A 19327-nucleotide genomic window follows, 5' to 3' on the forward strand; every position below is an offset into this window, starting at 1 on the left:
GCACCTACGATGCAGACTTTGGGAACAATAGTATTTCGGCTAGAATATTACAATTCTGATGTGACAACGCGGAACTGGTTCCTGTCATCTGATGAAACAAATGCCTCGTGTGGGATCAACTTCACTGTTACTCACTGGCCTACGACAGATGAGGCCAGGCCGAGCAACCTCAGGAAAATGTGGGGTCACCATTCACTGCTGTGATGTGCTGAGATTCTCCTCCCCCGTTAGTGAAGTCGCCATTGGACATCCCATTTCGAGAAAGTTCTTTGTCTATTATCATATTCCTGCCTCAGACCTTGCAACCAACAGCCTTAAGATTCCTTTGGCTTAGGCAGCCCGGGTGGCTCAGCGGTTTAGCACCACCTTCGGCCCAGGGCTGGATCCTGGAGACCCAAGATCGAGTCCCACGTCGGGCTCCCTGCATGGAGCCTGCTTCTCCCTCTGCCTGTGTCTCTGCCTCTCTCTGTCTGTCATGAATAAATAAATAAAATCTTAAAAAAAAAAAAAAAAAAGATTCCTTTGGCTTGAATCATCACTTTGTTTCCTGGTTGTAACATATGCAGTTTAATGGTCTCCTACTGAAGAAGGAAGACAAAATCATTATTTGTGATGTATTATTTTCCAAATAGAGGCAGAGCCACCCTCAGATAACCTCTGCAGAGGCCTCATAAAGAGGTGAGTGTTCCTGGAAGCTCTTGGAAGGATATTTTGCAAACCTGTGCACAGGGCCCCAGACCATTTACAATATTGATAGGCTTCAGTTTATTTAATGAGGCTATGAAATAATCCTGCATCCTTATTTCCAGTTATAACCCGCTTGGTTTTTTTGTTTTGTTTTGTTTTGTTTTTACCAGTTATTTTTCTCCTGTCTCATCAGAAAAAAAAAAAAAAACCCAAAAAACAAAAAACCCTTTTTGTAAGATACGTCCAGTGAGAAATTGTGTTTTGCTTGCTTCCTGGAGAGTCCAGCTGGCAGGGAGAAGGAGAGAAAATAAAGGAAAAAAGCCAAATTCCTGCCCGAGCTGACTCAGCCCTTCACTGCTGCTGTTGTCATTACTGTGTTTTGTCTTCCCTTTTCAGCTGTCAGGGATTAAGAGGAAAGAAAATAAAAGGGCAAGAAGGTTTGGCAGAGGAAGTTAAGATCCGGGGGTTTGGTATTTTGGAGGTGAGGTGGCTTCAGCTCTTCCTAGGGCACTCACCAGGGAGGAGCACACAGAGCTTGCTGCCATGTGGTGGGTGGTGTGCCACTGTGCTTTCTGGAAAGGTAGTGCCTTTCCAGAAAAAAAACACACATTCCCATAGGATAGCCTGACCGGGTATTTGACCAGTCTTGCCCAGGAAAACGTTCCCATCCAAAGGATTTCTGCCCAGAAGAGTTCCTTGGACAGAGTAAGATGGTGGAAGAAATGTGTACGACCTCTGGATTTAATTTAATCTAATTTAAAACCTTCCAGCTCCGAGTGAGCCTTTCCACACCCTAGCCTTCCATCCAGGTCCTCGCCACACTCCAGCCAAATCCTCTGCCTAGTGATGGCCCAGGAAGACTTAACCTTTCAGAACTTTAGGGGGGTTCTTCTTTTTTTTTTATTTTTTTATTGGAGTTCAATTTGCCAACATATAGCATAACATCAGGGGGTTCTTCTTAAATAAACACCTAAAGAAAGCCAAGCACGTTAGGTCAGAAACCATCTGGACACTTAGTTGCTTGGTACAAAGGTTCTAGCATTATCCTGGGCTTGTGGCAACTGTTGAGCGAACACAATTTATTCTCATTCCACCCTCCGTGTTTATTGATGTTTCTCTGAGCTACTAAATTGTGGGCCGTCTTGCACTGTTTTGGAAGAATTGGGAAATATAATAGAAGGGCTCACTTTGATGGAGTAACTATATTCCAAGACACCAGGGCAGATGGCTTACGGAGTTAAAGTACATGTCACAGAAAATTTACAATAACCCTCTGAAACAAATATCATTATCTCTGTTTTACTAATGAAGAAACTGAAGCTGCAGACTCTAACCGATTTTTCCTATGATCTCGCAGCTGGAAGGTGCTAGAAACAGGACAGAATAATTTATGTACGGCTAAATCACTGTTAACTGCAACATGATTTTTAAACTCAATTTCCCCCCTAATTTAAGGTGTCCTGTTCATTCCATATGCTGGTCCTTCAGTATCCAAGGCATTGTTTTTCTTACATGCCGCTGGCAGTTATTTCAAAGTCCAAGTGACTTTTTGCTTCGTAAATCGTGATTGCCTTCTCCAGAATGAGGGCAGTTTTTTTTTTAATGCCGTCTTGTTACAATTCGGTATCCAAGTATTTGGCAAGAATCACGTTTGCCTCTTGAGTCTGAGGTTAATTACAAACTTATTTTTCCCCCTTCTGGCTAAATCCTTTGTCTTTCCAAAATCTAATTTAAAAAAAAAAATAATCGAAATATTTGTTGCAATGCTGCAAGACCAGGTGTGTGGTCATTTGTGTGTGCTGCTTAAAATGAACCCTTAAGTGATTATTAAAATCTCTGTCACGGAATCTAACAACCATCATAAATGAAATTCTTTTTAAAAACATTCCCACCCCCAGTGGGCCCTAAAGATTGAGCTTTCTTAAAGAGATTCCTCTTTCTTCCACATTCTTGGATGGGCATGCCAATTAGGTGTACAAGTGTCATTTCAGGACTTCACATGCACTATGTAGGAAACCATCTCTCCAACCCAAATCACTCTTTTTTGTTGCTTTGCCTACTGGTTACGTAGCCGTAAACCTTGACCATTGAACTCCATTGTACCGGGTGGGCCATTTTGTCATCACGATGGAGAGTGGAGAGAGCAACGTTCACATTTCTGGTTAAGCTTCCTTTCTTCCACTTCTTGGAGAAGTAAGCGAAGACACATTCATTCCTTCCGCACTCAATAGATCAGCGGTGCCCTGTGTCCCAGCTCTGAAGACACTAGCCCTCTTCCTGTGCCCAATTCCCCATTCTGGGTCACGGCCCGAGAGGGAAGTCAGACACAAAGCTTCCAAATTCAGAAATTCCTTAGGTGCATCCACTCCTGCTAAGCATCACCTACTGCTTGCGCACTCGATGGATGACGGGGCTCATCGTTTCCCTAGGAGTGAGGTAGTTTGGAAAACAGAAGGAGCTCATAAAGCTCCCCGGTGATTAATCAAAGATGTGTCTGCTTGTCACGGAAGGGTTGGGTCCCCCAGAGTCACGACTTCCGTGCTCATTATTGACTGCTGCTGTGTCGTGTTGAGGCCTGTTTAGGACAATAGCTGCTGGGACACCCGGGTGGCTCAGCGTTTTAGCGCAGCCTTCAGCCCAGGGCCTGATCCTGGGGTCCCGGGATCGAGGCCTGCATTGGGCTCCCCGCATGGAGCCTGCTTCTCCCTCTGCCTGGGTCTCTGCCTCTCTCTCTCTGTCTCTGTGTCTCTCATGAATAAATAAATAAAATCTTAAAAAAAAAAAAAAACAAAACAAAAGGGGGATAGCTGCTTGCTCCATCAGCCTACCTGACTCAACCAACTCAGGAGGAACTCTGCGGCCTTAGGAGGGCCCAGGAGCTGATTTCCACGGGTGGGCCGTACCTCTCTCTCATTGTGTCACTGTCCATTTCCATTTAAATCAAGCCCCACGCTTGGTGACTGAGATGAACCAGTGTTACTATTTAAGAACATGAATGGCATCCCGGTATCACGTTTCAGTTTGTTTGTCCTCTGTCCATAGTTTAAGACTCTAAGCCTTCTGGAAAGAGTATATGTATTTCTGAATGTTTCTATTTTGCTCAGTAGGTAATGGTGGCATGGAAATTTTAGCTGCCCTCATGGAGACAGGCTGGCTTCGATCCATTTCTCAAAGTTGCACACATTCCTGACGGGTCCAGAATGTTTACTGTTGTCCTAATCCCTAGGAAAGAATGTTGAAAGGCTATTCCGTTGTGACTCATTTTGTAAGGTAGGTAGGTTCTGGAAAGACGCATGTAACTTACATCATATTTTAATTCAATTGAGGGCATTTGCGTCTGAACATCATTTTGTCCTTTCCTTTAAAGAAAAGTTCCTCTGAGAGTCCGGCTTCTGACACTTCACAACCGTAGAGCTGTCCTGACTAGAAAGAGGAAAGGCGTCTATAGGAACCTTGTCCCTGCAGGCCGCCCTCGCCTCTCAATCCCACAGGCTCTTCTAGAAAACTCCTAAATCTATATAGAGGGCAGATTCTTAAAAAATCTGTCCCACGGTAATCAGTAGAGAATTATAAGATATAGAAAAGAAATTATAAGAAAAATCATTCTAGGGATGCCTGGACAGTTCGGGGGTTGAGCATCTGGCTTTGGCTAAAAGTGTGATCCCGGGGTCCCGGGATCGAGTCCCACATTGGGCTCCCCTTCAGGGATCCTGCTTCTCCCTCTGCCTATGTCTCTATCCCTCCCTCTGTATATCTCTCATGAATAAATAAAATAATCTTTAAAAAAATCCTTCTAATATATGTTCTCCCCCAAACTGAAATTTCACAGAATAGAGTTGTTTAATCACAGACCACCTGGTAGTGTTAACAATTTAACAATTGATGATACTCTCCTTCCCTGCCCTGATATCCTTTGGGCATTTGCGGTCTAAAAAGCCAATGGTCTCCTTTGTGGCCCTGCGGAGGGAAAAGAAAGAATGATTTGTTCTTCGTGCAGCTGGCAGAGAAGAGAAGAAATGCCAAACGGTCTACACAACAGTCTGTAAGCAAACTCTTCTTGCTTCCTTTCTTTTTCTAAAACTATTTGAGGGTGGTTTCAAAGCAAGAGGCGTTCCAAATACTCCACCTGCTTGCAATGACACGGTTCCTCTGTCCCTGGGGACAAACTTTCCTCTCTTCTCCCCAGGTTGGAAGATGAGCTGAATGTGCTAAAATTATTGCAGGAATCCACGGAACCGCCGTAGGGGCTCTCTGAGGATGTGCGCTGCTGCTTCCACGTCCAGGAGTCCAGGAAGTACTTTGTCTTCTCCCAGATGGAGTTTGTGAAATACGCGTATTTCATGGGTAACAAAATAGTGACTCGCTACCCCAAGGATTCTATAAAATACTTCTGGTGGTAATTATTTCCATCATTAGGTAATGGCTTTTTTTTTTTTTTTTTTTTTTTTGTAGCCCGGATCTAAATAAAAGCAGCAGAAAGCTCTTAATAAGGCCATTTACTTTTGGCTGTGTGACCGAGAAGATGTGTATTTATTTTTCACATCGGTACCAATCGCCCAGCTAGGAATCCTTAGCTAATACTTATACATCAATCTTTGCCCCCAGATGAGCCAGGTTTCTTTAGTTCCATGTTCCAAGCTTCTTCTTTGCATTTTTATTCAGCTTGGGTTCATCTCTACTCTTACTTAACGAGATCCGTTCTGCTTCTGAAATGTTATCTTAAGCCCCACCTTCTAGATGAAGGGCCTGATACTCTCAACGGACTTCCTTAGAAACCAGTCATTACAGAACTTAACTGTTTTCATTTAGCACCTTAGGAGTTCCTGCCTGCTTGCTGTTTGGCTGTTTTATATGTGCAGTTTGGCTCCACTTAACCAAGTGTCCTTTTGCTCCAAAGGCAAGTCAAGCAGGACATGTGGCAGGTATGCAAATCTCTCCATAGGTATACCCACGTATATACACACATAAGTATTCCTCTATGCACAGGTGGCACATAACATTGAACCAGAAATAGAAGGGGGTGTCCAAATGCTCCAAGTACCAAACTGAATTAAATTCAAAACTGTATCAGTTACGTTAATGAACAAGCAAAATCTTATTTCAATAATTTACCACCTTCTACAAGAGCTAGTAAATTGGAAAGCGGAAGGTTCAGACCTAGTTTTCACTCTTTAACTGTCCTTATTCTGTAAAAACTATAGAACTAATTCTAAGAATGCCTCCTATCAACATGTACAGAATTCATTTCTGAGATTTTTTTTTAACTGAAATGCCTGTTATTTTTCAAAAACCTTAGTGGATAAGGAATAAGCCTATTTTATTCTTTCCTAAAAATGCGTTCTTTTACTAATAAAACTCTGAGCTTGTAGGTAAAAATTTAGGCAGGGGGAACGTGAGTCAGAAGTAATAATAACTCGTAGTAATTGAGGTGAAAAAGGAATGCAGGAGTGAAAGTGGGGCATCGGCAAGGTTTCGTGTGTGTTGTGAGTAAGGATATGTGCACGACTGTGGGAGAGAATATGCAGGCTGCCAGCAAACTTCCATTTAACTGACATGTCCCAGGCAGGCCTATTTCGGTCCATGTTCTCTCACCTCTGTGCTCCATAGCATCTTCTTTAGCCTTATAAAATAGCACTTCCCACCTTTTAAAGCTACTCAGTTATCTATCTGTCTCTCCCTAGATGATACCTTTAGGAGAGAGTCTGTTTGGTTTGTGTGTTTGTGTGTGTAATGCCCAGCCCAGTGCCTGTGACATGGAACACACACAAGTCAACACTGTAAGTAAGAAAGGAGTAAATAATTGAATGACGTAAGGACGGAGAGAGAGAGACCAAAGGCATGAGAAGACTATTCCAGGGAAAACTGACCCCTCGCAAGCTGTTATCTGTATGCCAAGTTCTTTAATTCCCCCAAATCCATTCATTTCTCCAAATACAGAGGAAGAGGAGAGATATTAACACATTAAAAATATGACTGTCTTTCGTGAACTTGGAACCTTCTTCCCAGATTCCATTTTTAATGCACAGTAGTATAATGGTCTCTTCCAAAAAAAGTAGTAGCTCTGACATTTCCAAAAAATAGTAGAGCTTGGGCAAAAATGAAAATAGCTTAACATTTTTTTTTTTTTTTTTTTGGTAACACTTTCAACGATACTGTCCTGTCCTTTGTCAGACGAGAACAGGTCTTCTGGCTCACGTTATTCTTACAGAGAGCTCCACCTAAGTATAGAAAACGTGTCCAAAGCTCTCACATCTTCAAGGTATTTTTATACCTTTATATAATGAACACCAGGAAAAAAGAAAGTCACCCTACAGATTTGCCTCTTGAAATTTTTCCCAGCTGAGATTCTGAGCCACGTTCCTCACATAACTAATCTCATACACAATCAGCACACGGCACCAAGCCCTGCAGGAAACGAGTCGCTCTTCCGTTACGGGCAAAACGAGTGTCACTGCCACGGATGTTGTTGACATCTGATGTGACATTAAATTCCTCAAGCTGCTCTTAAACCTGAGATAGACTTTTCGATGGAGAAAAAACATGATATTGCATCATATAAAATTCTAGCTGCTTTTCCCATCCCACTGACACCATTCTCCAAAACACAGCCAGCACTTTTGCCATTTGACTTGTGGTGGCAAGTTTACACCACAGCCTATTTTCAAGTGTCAACAATAAGAGAGGTCACAAAAAAAAAAAAAAGTTGTCTGCTTAAAAACCAAATCTATGAAGTCGCAAAAACAGATAGTGTCAGGTGATTATTTATCCATGCACTCTGTATTCTATATAAAGTCTCAGCCGTGAGGGGAGTGCCTGAAGAGTCTGGATGTCACGAGGATTGTTTTTCAAGCGGCCTCACAGAGAGACATTACTTTGATGAATTTTCCACAGTGTAAAATCTGGTCTGTGGCCTTGCAGGCTCAGAAACCCGATCTATCAGCTAAAGCTGGAGCAAATTCACACGTCAGAGGTGGACTTACTGCTCAAAGAACACGAAACACCACCAAAGAGTGATAGGGGGATGCAAATCTATTAATTTACAAGAAGGGGAGTAAATGTCAGAGGGAGTCACACACTCCTGGGAACAAGCCAGCTCATTCTTTTTTGGGGGACAGATCTACAGGAAGAGCCAAACCCTAATCAGAAGGTTACTTGGTGAAACAAAAGGAATACAGAATTAAATCAAACGTAAGAGGAGGGTGCAGATTCTAGTTCTGTTCCTTTCCGATTTACCCCGACCTTCCACGGGGGAGGGAGGGGAAGGTGACCCCGCAGCCTCACCAAGCACTGAGAGGCCAGGCCCTGTAGCTGCCTGGCTGGGCCCGCAGCCTCCCCTGCGCCTGCACCGCTAATCAAGCCCTCTGCAGATTGACATATTTTTCCTTTAGGTGTGTCCGTATCCAATTCTGGGAGGCAAGCAGCTCCCCTAAAGTCACATCTGCTCTCTCTGCCAATGCCATTTAAAGTTATCATCAGATTTATTCTTTTCTCCTTTTTATTTTATTGTTCAAAGGATTTTATTTATTTGAAAGAGAGAGAAAGAGAGAGAGAGGGCATGAGCAGCAGGTGGAGGAGCAGAGGGAGAGGGAGGAGCCGATGCTCCTCTAGGCAGGGCTCCCTCCCAGGACCCCGAGATCACAGCCTGAGCCAAAGGCACATGCTTAACAGACTGAGCCACCCAGGCGCCTCTCTTCTTTTTACTTATTCGTATATCATTCTTTCTTTTCTGTCCACACCCCCGCCCCCACCACCAGGGGAGCCTGGCTCCTCATCCCCCCACGGCAGGAGCCTAAGTGGTTTCCCTGCTTCAAGCTTGTCCCACGGTCAGACTCCAAACATCACTACTATATGTACATGTACTTTACATTAAGGTTTTATACATGTCTTTTCTCATTTTCCTGCTTTCACTCACACCAAAAACTCTCATAAGTCTTTCGAAGTTGTGCTCTAATTGCTTAACCTGCCATTCGAATTCTTTTGTATCTGTGCCCAATTTATCATCATTTTTTGTGCTGCATGAACCTTCCATTCGAATTCGTTTGTATCTGCGCCCAATTTATCATCATTTTTTTGTGCTGCGTGAACCTTCGCTCCAGTAAAATCCACTGTTTCTTAATATTTTTTTAAAGATTTATTTATTTATTCATTCATGAGAGACACAGAGAGAGAGGCAGAGACATAGGCAGAGGGAGAAGCAGGCTCCATGCTGGGAGCCCGATGTGGGACTCAATCCTAGGACACTGGGGTCATGACCTGAGCCGAAGGCAGATGCTCAACCACTGAGCTACCCGGGTGCCCCTGTTTCTTAATATTCTGTGAGCATCCCCAATCCCTGTCTCTGGTCATTCGTGGGGTCAACTCAAGATCCGCCTCTTCCATTGGAATTAGCTACTCACAGATGGAAAAAAATACACCTTGCCTTCTCATATCTTGTTTTTTCAGTGCCTTGATACCGGGTGGGGGGGGGGGGGGCTCATAAAACAGGTACTTAGGACGGGGCCTGTCCACTTGTAGGTTAACACTAGTGAACTTCCTTTAGAGCCCAAGATGGAATATGGAAAGTATCACCCTTAACAGAACAGAGCTGCTGCCTCTTGAAGTGTCCTTGGGGGCATTAGTTCCAAGGGGGGCTCTTGGAGTGATTTCCTAAAATCGATGTACTGTTTGACACTAGAGCTGAAAATACCTTTCAACTCCTATTAGCCTCACGGTCAGTCTCAAAGTATAGTGCTAGCTTTAAAAATAGACTACTCCTCTGATATTTTAGAGACTGTAACCAGGACATTTAACAGCAAGAATGATACAGGAAGTAGGTATAGAGAAGGGAGTAATAAATAGGTCCCTTCGATGTGACGGTGGAGTTGATAAAAGTCTTCGGTATAAAACATGAAGAAGCTGATTTGTAAGTTTTACTGGTGTCTCAAGGAAATCAAAAAGGGAATAATCTTAAACCATTGTAGCTGCCGTTTAGCTTCCAGCATCCTTGTGAAGTCATAACTTCGGTTATGACTAGAAAGCATTTGGAAAAAAACTTTGGTTTTCTTCGGTTTTATTTGGAAAAATAAACCAACAACAACAACAACAAAAAAAAACCAACCCTACCTTGCATCGCTCAAATACAATGAGTTGATTTGCAATAGCATCTACTAAGACACAGTTTCTTTTACTTCATACCGAAGTACTATGGCATGGAGAGGACATCCAGAATGTTGTCAACGGGGTCTCTGTGGTTATGAGACACATGAAAATACACACATCATCTCGTATTTCATGGAATTTGACAACTCCACGTCAGAAATGTTGGGGAACAATCTGGCTAAGTCTTGAAAGTAGGAATGAGAAGCCTAATTCAAAGTGGAATGAAGGTGATAATCTCCCCTAGGAAGGAGGAAATTGCTAGATTAAACAAAGATAATTAAGCCTGATTGGTTAATTATAAAAATATAAACAAAATTAAAACAGTTTAATTGTAGTAAATAAAAGGAAGAGCTATGTCAAAATGAAGAAATTAATAGTTTCCTAGGCAAAGAAAAATTAACTCTTAGAGGTAGGAGATGAAGAAAGAGTTTGTAAAAAAAAAAAAAGAAAAAAGTTTGTAAGTTCTAAATTATTAGTTTATCCTCCTAATATTACAATAAAATTGGAGACTGTGCTTACATTGAAGGAAAATCATGGTAATATATTCTATTATTTAATATATAGATTAATACAAGATTTAAGAAAGAAGAACTGTGTTAAATAGATATAATATTAAAATAAGATAAAGCAAAAATTTTAAAGATCTTGTGTTCCCAATTTATATTCCCAGGAAAATAATTCCCACTAGTGAGTATTGATTTCTTTCTTTCCTTTTTGGGACATAATCCTAGAATTCTAATATATCTTAACACAGACCCATAAAACTAGATGGGACCATGGAAGCCATCTCATATATTCCTGTGATTTCCAGCCTAAGTGCACCGAGATCAGGTGAAACAGAGGACAACTGTTTCCTGTTATTTATGAATTTGTACTAAAAGGAGCTTCCATAGCTTTCTCTAAAACACTGTCACTCCACAGAACGTGTGGATTTTTAGCCAACTTTTCACATGCGTATCTATAGCAATTCCCGTCACAAGTAGACAAGATTCAACTATGAAGTAATGTGCTATTGGGGACCTAGGAGAGTAGGTCTTATCACCCTATGAGTATATGATTTAATCTTATATCTAGGAGTATGGTTTTGGCTTTAAAATCTAATTTCCTATGTTTGCTGCTCTTGAAACAAAACCTTCCATTTACCTACATAGTATGTGCCACATTTAAATAGTTTCATCCCTTCGGAAGCAGGGCTGCCAGGTGAAGGAGTACATGTTGCCTGTTCAAGTAGACCCAGCTTTTTGTGGGAGTTTCATACCAGTATTTAGAGTTTCCTTATTTTTAGTGAGTCCATAAATTCCTCACTTGGCGTAAAAACACTCTTCCTTAGCCAAAATGAATTTATTATCCACCCAACACACCAAAAAATATTTTCTACCTTGATTCAGCTTTCCATGTACCTACAGAGTAACCTAGATTCAAAAATGAAATATTCCACAAACTGAAAAGCCAGACAAAATAGATTTTAAAAAGCAAGCTTTCCATTCTGAGTGCTCTTAAAAAAAAATGTTCTTTAATTTGGTGATAGTGTATTTTGATCTGAAATTGTAAGTTACTTTAGAGGTATCGAGGTATTTGGGCTCTACAATGTGCGTACTTGCCCGCTGATGTTCAAACCAGAAATTAATCAAAAGGCTGCAAGGAATTAAAAATGCCACCTTGAAGGTCACCAGAACAATTGTTTTTATTGTATAGAATATCGTCCAGTAGAGTGTAAATGCATTTGTAACCATTCAGGTCTATGGTTCAAATGATTGTTTCTCCTTTGGTCTCATAGCTCAATTTCTTCTAAGAAAAGTGGATGGATATATCTGGCTCTACACACACACAATTTGTTAATTCTTGTTCCTGTCCTCTTATAGTCGACTTTTTACAAGTTGAGCAAAGCAGTGACAGTTCCATCCAGGAAAACACATGCCTTAAATCTTAGCACTCGACACACTGCATTTTATCCTATGATCTCGGCCAAACAAAAGTCGTGAACAACAATTAAAACCTTCCAAATCTTCTCTTTCCAATAGCAACCGCTTACCATATGGCTAAGGAGTCGATTTAAATACCATAAAAGCCCGGGTACATGGGAAAGGACAGTTGAAGTACACAATCAGTAATCGAAACCTCTCACATTAGAGCGTGGCCGATGGAATGTTTCAGGTTTTAAAATACTTTTTAATTCAAATTTTAAATAGATTTTAATGATAATAAAAAACACACACTCCGTGGGAGGCTTCCACTCGGCCACTTTGCAACCATACCTTGATTTTTATCAACTTGGACCTTTATACAGCAAACTGATTTTCTTTCTTTATGAAGCCACGAGGTTAACAAATTTGTTTTTTCCTTTTGGTGAGGGAACATTTGGGGGGCGTGTTGGCTTTGAAGCAGGCGCGAGAGCACAACATGCCACCAGGATGGTGGCTGGAGCAGGAGGTGGCCTGGGCCTGAAGCCGCCTTAGGGAGACCTACCTTGGGCTTGGGTCACTCCATAAAATTCAGCTGCGATCCTGGCCGCCTCCTTGCGGTTGCCTTTCACGATGTAGAAGTGACTGAGGATGGCGAGGCTGATTTTCACAAAAAGCTTGAAACAGAAGAGGGACAGTATGGTGAAGTAGACATTGGATAACTGCTGGGCGAAGGGCCGGCTTTCTTCCAACAGGGACATCGCGGCACTGGGTGCAGCGCGGGGCTCTCGGGGGGATCCAAGTCTCCGCGGTGCCTGCTCTCCTCGGGATGCTCCCGAACAGCTGGTCCGCAGGCGAGGAAAGGTCAGCTGCTGCTGATGCCCCGAGCTCAAAATATTTATACCGTCCATAAAAGTTCTTCGCAGGCTGCTATTGGTCTGACGATGTTCCCTGGAAGCAGTTGCAACACGTGCTCGGCTCGCAAGGCTCCTGACTTTCCATTCTCAATATAAAATGACACCCCCCCACCTCTCTGCTCTGAACTTCAAAACCCAGGCTCTGCAACTTATGTACAGATGACCTCCTTTCCCGGATCGAGTTAGCAGCAACACTTCGAAGGCTGTGCTGCCCGGGTTCCAGTTGTTGATGTGAACGATTTTCGTAGTAGCAGGTAAAATTCAGCCCATCCCTCCAAGCCTTTAAAAGAGGGTCCTATTTGTAGACCGTGAGCTAAATCATCAAATAGTCCATGACTGGGTGATCTCAATGACTAACTCATCAATTAGCCAATTATGTCGCTGTCACTATTGTCAGATCTTCTAGAAGGATAGACTGGAAAGTCATAGAATAATCAATCAACTGTTCATTCATCTTGTGAACACCTTTGAAGCACCTAGCAGGTGTCAGATATTTTGCTGGGTGCTGGAGAGACAAGAATGTAATGTCCCTGCCACAGGGCTCCCTAGTCTAGACGAGGAAACAGATACACCGGATAAATACAGGTGAAGACAGGGTATCATGGGAGCACAGAGAGAAAGAGCCTAATCCTCACTGGGAAGAGTCAGGAAAGACTTCCCGGCAGAGGTGGCCTGTTCAGAGAATTGTCCAATAAGCATAAGTATTTTGTATAGTCTGTTCCAAAACAAAACAAAACAAAACAATATACTTTTTAGGCTTGTGATCTTTAACCCTAATTTGCCTTAATTTGTGAATGAAATGCAGGTGTCTATAAGGGCATCCTTGGGCAAGCAATAGCTATTTTAGGCAACGTATATTTTTAAAAGTAAATCAAATTGTTAAGAAGAACAATTTATAATGGCAATATGTTGGCAATTAAGTAAAAAATAATATGCCAAGATAAAAAAATGGCATATTATGCAGGGAGTTTATTTGCATGTTTTTATGAGCAGGTTTGGAGTTTGTTCATTGTGTGTTGCTTCCCAATCCTTCTGAGAAGCTCCAAAATAATAACTATTAACAGAGACTTAAGGAAATAGAGGTGGCTCCATAGGACAAAGGAGCGTATCGATGATGGGACATATTGGCAGGTGCTGCATGCTTACCTGCCTCGGTATATGCTTTTCATGCTGCTCACCTTCTCGGATTGGAGTGATTTACACGCAACGTTCCGAGGAGACATCGCTGCAAAACCAATGTGTCCAGTGAACCAGGCTGCTTCTTTCCCCAGTGACCTAGTGGCTCCCAAAAAATTAATTGGGTCAATATATTAGAAAGAAATCACCGAACTCCCTATGAAGACGGCCAGTGGCCTTGTTTTCCCAGGCAGGGACCCAGCCCCCAGCAGTGGGGTGGCCCTGGGGACCCACTTGGGAGTCAGTGAAGATGAGCTTCTAGGTACCGAGGAGACCTGTGTCCCCCCCTCCCCAGTCGTGAGACTGTGTCAGCCAAGCAGTGACATGCCGATCACCTTCCAGCTATTGTCCCTCTGGCACGGGCGCCCGGGCCTGAGCAGGGCCTGAGCAGGGCCTGAGAGGCACCCCGGCGACAGCTGCGCCATCACAATGCTCTGAGTCACTGCCCTCACTTCCACTTGGGGCTGCGGAATCAGAAGTCAGGCCCGCCTGGGCGCACGTCTAGGGTTTCACCCCTTCCCTTTACCAGTAAGTGCCAGTGTAAACAATCGCCTCTGCAGCAGCTAACCAGGGGCCTTGGATGCTTTCGTGTTGAGGGACATGGTTATTTCAATAAGGCTGCCATCACTGGGGGGCTGGCTCAAAGTCCTGTGGTTTTACCAGGAGGACATTACTCCTGCCCAATATGTAGGATTCGGTGCCAAGATGCCAGGTTTTATTTTAAGGAGTTCCTTGATCTCCACCTCGATATTCTGTGTTGGCAAATGCTCTCCTTTGGCAACGTTTACCGTGTCCAATCACCAGTAAAAATAAGGCAGAATAAAATAACTCGCAGTCAGTGAAGTCGTCAAATAGTAACGAGGTGTTGTATTTTCACATTATAGAGCCTTGTAAATGACACTGGGAATAACTTTATTAATATTTAAAAGACGCATGAGTGGGAGATATCAGAAAGGGAGACAGAACATGAGAGGCTCCTAACTCTGGGAAACGAACTAGGGGTGGTGGAAGGGGAGGAGGGCGGGGGGTGGGGGTGACTGGGTGACGGGCACTGAGGGGGGCACTTGACGGGATGAGCACTGGCTGTTATTCTATATGTTGGCAAATTGAACACCAATGGAAAAAAAATTTGGTTTTAAAAAAAAATAAACTAAATTAAAAAAAATTTTAAAAAATGAAATAAAATATTTTTAAAAATATGTAAAAAATAAATAGATAATAAAACATTAAAAAAAACATAAAAAATGCATGAAAAGTATTGTGCGCCTATTTTTCCCGGCATTTAGTATTTTCTTAAAAAATGCGCTATCGATGAGTAACTTAAGCGATTTACTGAGATAAACACTTTTATTATTGACCATATAGAGAGGGTGTAGGAGGAGGATTTGGATGATTAGCCAGCACATCCCAAATGCCTTAATCTTTTTAGTTTCAATCAGTCAATCAATCAAGCAAGCCAAAATTGAGCTCACCGATTGTGCTTCTAGAATGGATGATAGGAGAGACATTAATTAAAAACACAAGAAGAAATGATTTATTAAAAAAAAAAGAAATGATTTATCGAGAGTCCAGTACATGCTACATATTTTACATAGATCTTCTCATTTACTCTCTTATTCCCTCTCAGTGTGAATAGTGTTGACATTTACATTTTAAAGATGAAGAAAGTTGGCTTTAGAGAGCTTTGGGGACCTGGTCCCGTTCCTTATGAGGAACAGCACCGTTTGAACACAGATCTGACTCTAAAATACATGCTCAAGTCACCACGTATGTTCTATTTTTAAGCATCTCCAGTCTGAATAAGCAAATGTGATTTATGCACACCGAGAAAGACAGTCACAGGGATTCACACCCACGGTGAAGGGATCAGTGTAAGGCTGTGTTCCATCAGGAGCCTGAATTGGTACCTGAACTGGCAGGGCAGGGGACACATGTTCTGATGATTAAATAAGACAGAATCTTGTGTGAGCTCAACAAACGGGAATCAAAGGAAGAGGGGAGTGTGTCATGACTGGGCTCACACGTGGGGATTATTCAGAGCAGAGAGTTGGTGACAGGCTAAGGAGTAGGGTGGCGGAGGGTTAGGACATCACCAAACATCCAGTGTCTGAAATAGGGTCAAATGAGCAAGTAGGAAACAAAAGAATGAGGATTAGAAAAAGGACATTAGGTCGGGCCAGAGAAGGCCATGGTGACTTTCTTTATTTTTTTTTAAATTTATTTTTTATTGGTGTTCAATTTGCCAATATATAGAATAACACCCAGTGCTCATCCCATCAAGTGCCCCCCTCAGTGCCCATCACCCAGTCACCCCCACCCCCTGCCCTCCTCCCCTTCCCCTGCCCCTAGTTCGTTTCCCAGATTTAGGGGTCTCTCATGTTCTGTCTCCTTTTCTGATATTTCCCACTCGTTTATTCTCCTTTCTCCTTCATTCCCTTTCACTATTATTTATATTCCCCAAATGAATGAGACCATATAATGTTTGTCCTTCTCCGATTGACTTACTTCATTCAGCATAATACCCTCCAGGTCCCTCCACATCGAAGCAAATGGTGGGTATTTGTCATTTCTAATGGCTGAGGAATATCCCACTGTACACAGAGACCACAGCTTCTCTATCCATCATCTGTCGATGGACACCGAGGCTCCTTCCACAGTGTGGCTATTGTGGACATTGCTACTATGAACATCGGGGTGCAGGTGTCCCGGCGTTTCACTGCATCTGTATCTTTGGGGTAAATCCCCAGCAGTGCAATTGCTGGGTCATGGTGACTTTCAACTCAGTGTTTTAATAAGGTGATGGGCTGGAAATGGGCACGTCAGTGTTAAGGCATAATCCTTAAAGCAACTTCCAAAAAAAAAAAATTGTCCCTTGGCTTCCCCTGGTCACTGTTCTCGGCACTGGCTCTGCTCTTCTCCACCACGTAGGTGTCTGAGGAGAACCCTCTCCAGCGCCAGCCCCTGGGACTCCCAAGCTTCTCCTGTCCAGTCTCCACCCCTTGGCACCCCTTTGGCACCCCTTTGGCATCCCAGGGAAAGACAGGAATTGACACGAATTGGTATTTTTTTCCATCTTCGGAGATTGATTTCATGTTCTTTCAGATGTTGAACATGATAATGACTTTCAAATGTGGCCATATTACCCTTTAAATTCTCAAAGAATAATCTCATTTCCAGAGATTATGGGGCTAAACTCTTAGGATTTAGCTACAGGACTGATGCAAGTTATTAGATTGAAAATGTCAATGAGACATAAAAAGAAAAAGCCCCTTTCTAGTGCTTTCCAGTTGATAAACTTGAGCATAAATATTTGTATGTAGAGGAAATATACTCTTCCCATTGAAATGATCATTCCTTTAAAAAAAAGAAATCTGATCCCTTACTTTCTGGTCAAAATCTGAAGGCTCCAATTGACTTTTTTATTTCTAAAGTTCAAAAGAATAGAACTACAGGGATAACTTCAAAGAACAAATTTGCTATGGTCACTGTAACGGCAGGCATCTTCCCAGCTCCAGAACAGGGTTTTTTTGTTGGCTTTGTTATGATTTTATTATTTTTTTAATTGTTGTTTATCTTTTAAAATAAAAGACTGTGGGAGAAGCAGGCTCCCCAGTGAGCAGGGAGCCTCATGTCGGACTTGATCCCAGGACTCTGAGATCATGACCTGAGCCGAAGGCAGACGCTTAGCCAACTGAGCCACCCAGGCGTCTAAGAGCAGCGTTCTTGAGAAGGATTTGTACACAGAAAAGTCTCTTGTTCATAAATCTGATGGTCAGTGGTCACTGATAAAATGGAAGAGGAAAAAGTAAGCAAGTCATTGTTGGTGACGTAATAGCTCACTGCTGTGCTTAAAACACCACTGAGGGGATCCCTGGGTGGCTCAGCGGTTTAGCGCCTGCCTTTGGCCCAGGGCACGATCCTGGAGTCCCAGAATCGAGTCCCACGTTGGGCTCCTGGCATGGAGCCTGCTTCTCTCTCCTCCTGTGTCTCTGCCTCTCTCATTCTCTCTCTATCATAAATAAATAATCTTTAAAAAAAAAACACCACTGAAAATACAATGTCTTCTCATTTTGCGGCATCTCATGGGAAAAATAAAGACAAATGAAGCTCTTCGATTTTTAGAAGATATTGGAGTTTTACATGTTTAGAATACATAGGAATTTGAAATAAAAACAGAAATGTTTACACTTCAAGTTGAAATCCTTAAAGGGAATTGATCCCTGAATTTAGCTTTATCTCCATTCTGTAGATTTGGTGGATTCTGTTTCATTGGCTTATCTTCCCTTACCCCAACGCTGTACTCAGGGAAATAGTTCACAAAGGTGAACCGAAGCACCCTGTCGTAACTTGGTACAGAGACCGAGACCTTGGGATGTAATGTTTCCGTCCCAGATAACTACTGGACTCACAGCACATTGTAGATAATGACGCCTCTGGCCTCTATAGGATATCTTTAATTATTAATGTCAGCTTCTCATAGAGATCAGAATCATCGTAATTAGATCATGTGTATTGTTAGTTGGGGATAGTTGGGTTGAGACATATTATATCCTGTTTGATTGTACTACCTAGGAGTAGATTTTTGTTTTCAGCCTCTAGCCATACTTACAGTATAATGGAATGAAAAGAGTGATTTCTGCTGGCATTATGATAATCCACAAAAAAAACTCCAAATGTTATTCATCAAGTCATCATTAACTTAGATTTCGCCAGGCCCTTTGGGGAAAATTGGAACAGCCTCTATCCTAAAAATTGAGTCATGTTAAATGTCACATTGCACTCAACTCTACTGAGGCTGCCTGAGGGTAAGCAGGTTCTCGTCATGTAAGTGTGGCCCAGGAAAACTTCGCTGAAAGCTGGTGTCTCTACATATCTGAGGGCTTAAAAAGTAGATGCTATCTTTAAATTAATACACACTTACTGATATCTACTACGCGCTGAGCACTCTTCTAGATATTTTATCTATTCCGATAGAGTTTGGTTTGTTGTTTGTTGTTGCTTTGGTGTTTTGGGTTTTATTTTTTGTTTGTTTGTTTTGTAAACCCAGCATTTCTTTAGAGGATCAGTCCCTGCACGTACTATCCATAGTTTCAGAAAAGAACACTTGACCAAACTAAGCCAATGAAAGTATTTCTGGGACTTCTGCTGGGATTTTGGGAGAGGTGCTCTAACTCAGATCGCAAGATCTAAGCCTAAAGACACTAGGAACTGTCTTCATCCAGAAGGAAATGGCCTGCATAGGAGTTAAACCAGTGCAAAGGAAGATTTGGAGAAGTAGTATTGTGGCATCTTCATTTGAATATGTACCTGGATCCAGCTACACCATGAGCCACTGAATCTGACAGTGACACAGAATAATAAATTTCTTGTTGTTAGTTAAACCAATATGAATTGAGATTTCTCCCACTTTGAGAGAACAAGTCCTGATACACTTATATTTTCTGGAATCATAATAAAGAATGATGAGGTCTCAGTATCGTTATCCCTTTCGTGCAACAAATGAAGACA

At 42.3% G+C, this 19327-nt stretch overlaps 1 protein-coding gene across 3 annotated transcripts in view; it reads right to left on the reverse strand.

Moving 5' to 3' along the window:
• The window catches only part of ASB5 (ankyrin repeat and SOCS box containing 5), a 50534-nt gene extending 36368 nt beyond the window's left edge, over positions 1-14166 (reverse strand). The window contains exons 1-3 of one of the 3 annotated variants that reach the window (XM_072775855.1): positions 14054-14166; positions 13790-13918; positions 12292-12677 (exon numbers count right to left, since the gene is read on the reverse strand). In XM_072775855.1, the coding sequence (XP_072631956.1) occupies positions 12292-12677; positions 13790-13866 (463 nt within the window). In that variant the 5' untranslated portion in view covers positions 13867-13918; positions 14054-14166. Of the gene's footprint in view, positions 1-12291; positions 12678-13789 lie in introns of all 3 variants that reach the window. The other 2 variants (XM_072775857.1, XM_072775856.1) reach the window with 2 other exon arrangements.
• Positions 14167-19327: the final 5161 nt, after the last annotated feature.

Source organism: Canis lupus, chromosome 15, assembly GCF_048164855.1.
Source record: "Canis lupus baileyi chromosome 15, mCanLup2.hap1, whole genome shotgun sequence".
Taxonomy (NCBI): Eukaryota; Metazoa; Chordata; class Mammalia; order Carnivora; family Canidae; genus Canis; species Canis lupus.